The 6,815-nt window shown below is 50.2% G+C and overlaps 1 protein-coding gene across 5 annotated transcripts in view; it reads right to left on the bottom strand.

Moving 5' to 3' along the window:
- Window positions 1-923: 923 nt before the first annotated feature.
- ATXN10 (ataxin 10) overlaps window positions 924-6,815 on the bottom strand; it is a 166,687-nt gene continuing 160,795 nt past the window's right edge. For 3 of the 5 annotated variants that reach the window (XM_045464532.1, XM_045464534.1, XM_045464530.1), the window contains 2 exons: window positions 2,692-2,900; window positions 924-2,207 (listed from right to left, as the gene is read on the bottom strand). In XM_045464532.1, coding sequence (XP_045320488.1) covers window positions 2,205-2,207; window positions 2,692-2,900 — 212 coding nt within the window. In that variant the 3' untranslated portion in view covers window positions 924-2,204. The remainder of the gene's footprint in view (window positions 2,208-2,691; window positions 2,901-6,815) is intronic. The other 2 variants (XM_045464531.1, XM_045464533.1) reach the window with 1 other exon arrangement.

The following is a 6,815-nucleotide window of genomic DNA, read 5'->3' as shown; positions in this document are numbered from 1 at the left end:
TAGTTTCCCAAATAGCTCATAAGCAAACCTACAAGATGTACTAAGGTGGAGATATATAAATTCTTATATTACTAAAATTGTGAAAAAATTGTATTTTTGAAATATCAGCGTCCATTGTGAACGAGTTGAACGAAACCCTTCTGCAAATACCTAGACTCCGTATCAAGCAGAAAAGCCTTCCCCTACTAGCTTTTATAATGAAACAGGCTGAAAAAATGCAAGTGCTTTGCTGGTTTGCTCTTGGAAGCAGTAACACGGTCGCCAAACTTGCTGTGGCCCTTCCGTCCCTTTACAAATGTTGTAAGGCTGGCCTGCCTTCCTTTCTTCTTCTTCTAAATGACTGATGGAGGTGGTGATTTAATCCCCTGCAGCATGTAAAACGAGGCTCTCAGAATCGCCAAGCCCTTGGGTAGAGGGCAGGGGAGCTGTTGGCTGTGTGGGAGGATTAACCGTCCAGGGCATCCAAGCAGCCACAATGCAGCCGTCAGCATGTTTTCACTATGCAAGCCCCACATTTCCTAGTTAGAAAACACACAGCCATTACCCCTTTCTGTGTTCCCACACAAGGCTCCCTTTTGTTTATTTGTGTTTGTTATTATATGGCTTATACGGCATGTTTGTTTGATTCCACTGGTGTGCATACATCCATTGAGAGAAGAAGAAAAAGAAGTGTCTATTGCAAACTTGTTAAAAGGGAAAAGGGACTCCCACTGTTTTTTTTTTTTTTTTTTTTTCCTTTGGAGGGCCTCTATTTGAGAACAGGATGTTAACTCTTTGTGTCCCGGAAAAGAAGGACTTCTTTGTGCATTTTAAATTTTGAAAAAAGGCTTCTTTACTGATGGAATGTCATAAATGAGAGAAAAAAACCATTACAGATTACCACAATTCTGGAAGTTGACGTTTCTTCAGAAATCGAGAGTACATTAGCACGTGGGACAACTTTTATTTCATTCTGAACATGCTTAAGCTGTTTGTACAGAGCAATTTACGTATGGCTACAAAAAAACTCAGAAGCACTTTATTCTAGAACAATCGGTATTTCTGTAAAACTTCTGGCTGGGTCTTCGTTGTTTTTATTTTGGAAGATTCAACAGGGACTGTGCAAAATCTAGACAGTTTAGTAACACGGCTGTTCAAGAACGTTTTATGCATTCGTACGTGACCTCCCTCTGGAGCTCTCTGCTGGTTACATCAATGCTCTGGGCGGCCTCAAAGATTTCAGTGCTCGTTTAACCCAGCTCCACCTCTAACAGGAGTACGTGTATAGAGAGAAAAGGACAGAAATAGACAGATGTAGGTCAAGCTAACTCCTGGTCCCCAAAACTACTTTTGCAACTCCGGAAAGTGGAGCCGTGGCTGAAACGTGGAGTGGCTTTAGGAGACAGTGCCTTTGAAACTGAATGAGACGTGGACGTCCCTTAATCCTGTGGTCCCAGGCACAGAGTGCCCTTCACGGAGGAGGCATGAGAGTGGGTAAGAGGCAGGCATGCGCCTGTGAGAACAATGGGTCTGGAGGTCTAGTTCCCCGGGGGATTTGGAAAGAGAAGAGTTAATGGCCCTCACGCTCTCCCCACTCACTCCCCGCATCGTCCCCACAACGTTCCAAAGGGCTGGGCTCAGTGACAGCACAGCCCAGTCCCTAAAATGAAGAGGGAGCTTCTCTATTCTTCAGCATCTCTCGAATTAATTAGCTGGAAATGAGTCTTGTCAATGTTTTGGAAAGGCAGAAAGGGTGAAAAGAGATTGCTAGAATTAATCACAGTGAGAAACCTACTTCAACTGCCTGCCAGAGTTCAGAAAACCCAACGAGCAGAGAAGAAAAGTAATCAGGCCGACCCGCCATCTGAAGGAACAAATGGAATCCGAGCAAATGCCCCAGTCTTTGCCGAATAAGGGATACGCCCTCCAGGAAAAGAATTTATTATCTGCCGCCACAGTAAGTACAGTATATGACTTCAATGCACACTGTATCCATGGGGACAAAGGAAACCGAACGGTTACGTTTCTAAAGCAAAGAAACCACAAAATACTCAAGTTACTTTCACTTTCGAGCTCATACACATCTAACTCTATTACCTAAGATTCATGGATGCCTGAATTTGCACTTAACAAATCTTCAAACACTTGCAATGTTATATACTGCAGAAGATGGAGAGTCCGTGAAACAGATTCCCAAAATTCAGATGCTTCAATGGAGAGTTCGTTCACTAAGAGAAAAAAAAGAAAACAAAATTGCAGATATAACGGATCTATTTATAAGAATCACCCAAGGGAAAACACACACACACACACACACACACGCACGCACACACGCACGCACACACGCACGCACGCACACAGCTGAGGGAGGGACCTGAAACAACCCATTCCACAAGACAAAGGGGGCTTACCTGCATCGGCTGCCTCGTCAGGAGAACCCGACTGCCGTCAGAAACTTTTAGACCGCACAGAAATTTTGACATGCTTTTTGTGTATCTCCCCCCAGACGAGTCGGAACTTCTCATTTTTAAGAAAATGGCAGCTTAAAGCTTGACCAAAATGTTATTTGCGATTAAACTGAGGGCTTTCTTGGCCATCTGAGAAGGCAACACGCTCCCATCCGGGTTCTCGGGAAGAAGCTCTGCCCGTGGGCAAGGGAACAGGGGGTGGGGGCTGCTTTGCACAAACCGGCTGCTCCCACGGCATACTCACCTGCGGAGGTGTGTCACGGGTGGATTTCAGAATCAGCCTGTCACCCCTCTTTTCAACTTCCAAACCCATCTTTTTGAGCAGGGAGGCGTCAGCCAGCCCCTGCTGTTCCATCTTCGCGATCAAGTCTTGGTTCTGACTGTTGTCTTCTGTAAGGTTTCGGATGGCATACACCACCCACTGGGTCAGGACTGGAAGCGGGGTGAAGGAATCTGCCAACACATTTTCCCGGTTCGGGAGTCCACACGAGCACTACTGGAAAGGAGGGGGACGAACCCGGCACTGGCGAACGAGCTCCTCCTGACCATGTGTCACGAGCAACCCAGAGGGGGAACTGAAGGAACAGACGTGACACAGGAATCGTACGGGTATGTCCCACGTGCGTGTGCATGTGTGTGATATCCAACAACGGGCACACAGACGTACTTACTTAACCAAGACCCGTTGAGTGAACGAGCAAGCAAGCAAAAGCTGGGAGTAGCCACGTCTGAGGTCTATGGTCACACACAACACACACACACACACACACGTTGGATAATGTTACGGAGCCACCAGGGAAAGAATAAGAACACTAGAGCATTAGTCACAAAGATGCCAAGTTAGAAGCAGGCGAGAGGACTCATCTTGTTTAGAGCAAGCTCAGTTATAAATAAGAATTGTTCCCTAGGAGTCACCATGGAATTTCCCTCATTCCGCCGCATTTGAAAGATGAAGCCAGAAGGCCTTTGAAGGATTTGCCGTATTTAGTTTGAATACTTGTGCTCTCAAGAAAGCATCTCATCCCCTTGGCCTTGCTGGGCCCCAGCCCTAATTTTGCGTGTCCTGCACAGCAGCCTTCACAGCAGACAGAAGAGAGCCTATGAAGACGACAGAATCACTACACTTACGGAGGTCTTTTAGTGACCAAGAGCTGTGAAAATCTCAGGGAAGCATTAAGTTGCTGCTGTATGTTGTTCTACAAAAAAACTACAGAAGTTGCCTCGGGTACCAACCAGCATTCGGCGCTGGGTCCAGGGATGCATCAGGGGTGTCGAATACGGCGGGCCTGGCACCTTCTGTGGTTCCGGAGGGAACATCAAACACCTGGGGTGGGGCAGATGCTTTCTCCAATAAAGAAAGGCCTCCCTGCCCACCATCGGATGGAAGCTGGCAAGAAAAACAAACCCTTTCCCCGATCGCCAGATGTTTCCTGTGCAGGCATTTCTGGTGTCAGAATGGGGGCACCTGTGCCCCCAAATTGTATCAGGCTCTCCAGTCTGAAGGGTCAACACTTCTGACCCTGTCCCAGCTCCCAGCATAGTGGTGAGGCCGGTGCTCAGACATTTCTAGCTCCCTCAACTGGACACAGGAAGCCACAGAGAAAGGCTTCAATATGTATAAAGGCTCTTTCTTGTAGCGTTTGGGAAAGAAAGTGAATCAAACGGTTTCCCTAGTTCGATAAGCTAAAGTAGGGGCATCAGGGTGGCTCAGTCGGGTAAACGTCCGACTTCAGCTCAAGTCATGACCTCGCGGTTCCAGGGTTTGAGCCCCACATTGGGCTCTGTGCTGACAGCTCAGAGCCTGGAGCCTGCTTCGGGTTCTGTGTCTCCTTCTCTTTCTCTCTGCCCCTCCCCTGCTTGTGCTCTGCTCTGTCTCTCTCTCAAAAATAAACATTAAAAAAAAAAAAAAAGCTCAAAGCAAAATGGTAAAAAATAGGCTTGTCCACCAAAGTCAGACAAACCGAGGCATGGAAAACGTGGCAGTTTTATGTTCAGGACGTGTCTTCTTGGGGTTAAAGGGTTGCTCCGTCCCCGTCCCTCTGACACACCCACGCTGGCTCGCAATCCTGACAAGGTCTTGGAGTTCCTCATGGCCTCTGCGCTCCCCTGCTCACAGACAGTCCACACCGGCCCACCTCTCCCGGAGGCGGCCTCGGGCAGTGCCGAGGCTGAGCAGACGTCTGCTCGCCTCTGGAGGTTTATCATCAAAACCACTTGTGAGTATAAATGACTAACCTGTTCCAGACGGCACAGGACAGGAATTGTGGACACCCGGCTGATGCTGATTCTAGAATTAGTTGTCCCCCTTTGGTGGCAGAATGCCCTTTTGCCACTTATCGGTCATCCTTTGATCACAAAGCCCAGGCCCTTTACAGGGCTGTATTTCCTTTCTGGAGATCGAGTCCGTACAAACATCCAGATGCATAAAGGCCTAAATTAGAATTTCCGCCCCTTTTCCACAATCACCGAACCACCCCCCACTCTGCGCCAGTATGAAGAATAAAAATGAGAATCCTGGGTGACAAAACTTCTGATGTGTTAGTGAATTTCTGAACAATGAATTGTTTGCCGCAAGTACGTTCTCATCCAGAATGACCTCATTCTACAAACTCCTCACTTTTGTACCAAATGGGGGGCGGGGGGGGCAGTGATCAAGAGATCAGATTGAAGGAGCAAGCAACAGAAGGGTAAATTCAGGCAAGAAAATAAACACATACGCTTGAAGAATTTTGGTTCATGTGTGTACATCCTGAGCGCTAAGTGAGAGGAGTGGAGTACTTCTTTCGAAAGCTTCCTGTTAGTTAATTCACTGCAACAGAACTGAATGCGGGAAAACTGAAGTCTCACTGAGAGCTCCTAAAGACGGCGGCGGGAGGTGGGGCGCTGGCTCGGCAATGGAGGGATCCCATGCAGCCCGGACACTGCCACATGAAAGGCGGAGCGTCTCTGCAGCAAAGAACCATCACCATCGTCCAGAGCTTCAGGGATCAAAGTGCGTGTGACGGGGAAACGACCCCCCCCACCCCGCCGTGGTCGCTGCGCACCCTTCTTGCCGGGCGCCCTTCGCGTCCCGGGCTGCCTCTGCGCGCCGTGAGTCAGGCGCGCTCACCGCGTGTCTCCGGCAGCTCTTCCAGGTGCGCTGCGCCCACCTGACCGTGACGTTCGAGGGCAGGGGCGCACCAGATTCACGTCTATGCCTGCAGTCTGGCTCCAGGCACAAAGGGAGTGGCGGACTTTGGAAGCCATGACTGTCTGTTTCTACCCGTCCACCCAGACGCCCTGCGGACTCCTCGGGCGCAAGTGTGACCCGCCTCTGTTCCAAGCACAGTGTCGGGAGAGGTCTGTGGGACCTCTGCACAAGGCGTGCTAGCTCCCACTCGCCACGTGGGTGGGGCCGCGGTGGCACAGCAGTGACCCACACAGGCTGTGCTTTTCCTTCTGGTTCTTGGTGTGGTTTGCTGACGCAGGGCTTTGCACGGCGGAAAGATCAGATGAAAGAAACCCACTACAAACGCAACCCAGGCGAGGAAGCTGCGTGCGTGGTGTCCATACAGGGTATGGGACAAGAGACACGGGGAGGACTCCCACGTGGGCAGATGAGAGGGCGGATCTCAATCACGTGCATCGTGGCGAGGCGACCAACGCGCCTTGTGGAAGCGGTGCCACGGCAGCTTAGTGGCACTTCACCCTAGAAGCGCTTGGACACGCAAAACCCACGCGCCCCCCATTCTGCACGCAGCCAAAGAGGAACCCAGAGGAGAAGGAGAGGGGTGAAGATTCCCGGCGGTCAGACCGGGCAGGGGCGCCGCTCCCGGCTGGGCCAGCACGACTCCGGGAGCACAACGCAGCCGCTGTGAACTTCTCGAGGGACAGACTCGCGGCACAGCCACGCGGCGGACAACCTAACATAAGAAGCAGTAAAGCCCAAAGCAGAAAAGGCACGTCCGTCTTTTTCTGCAACTGGTGTTCAGGGGGCAAGAAGATGTGTGTGGACGGAGTGGGGGGTCGGGAGAGGTAGGGCCACACGCTGGAGTCCGCTCCTTTGCACACCTTGAAGATCGGAAATAACCGACCAGCAACCCCCACCCCCGACTTTTCACATAAATGTATGTGTCCCATTCTCGTCAACGTGAAATCGTATTTCCTCCTGAAAGAGGATTTCGTGAAGTTCGAACACGGTGCCCTGAGCAAATAGGAAAGGCCCGCTCTGCTTCTCCACCCTCGGTGAGCACCCACACTCGCGGTCTGTGTTGTCCCATCTATAAATTAAATGCCACACAGACATGCTCTCCTTTGTCCCTATTTCCAGGGAGAACGCTTTAGCACTACTGTCTAGGGGCTCTGACTTAATCATAATTAAAAAACCAA

This window comes from Leopardus geoffroyi, chromosome B4, assembly GCF_018350155.1.
Source record: "Leopardus geoffroyi isolate Oge1 chromosome B4, O.geoffroyi_Oge1_pat1.0, whole genome shotgun sequence".
NCBI lineage: Eukaryota > Metazoa > Chordata > Mammalia > Carnivora > Felidae > Leopardus > Leopardus geoffroyi.
This window is presented reverse-complemented; position numbering and strand designations above follow the sequence as displayed.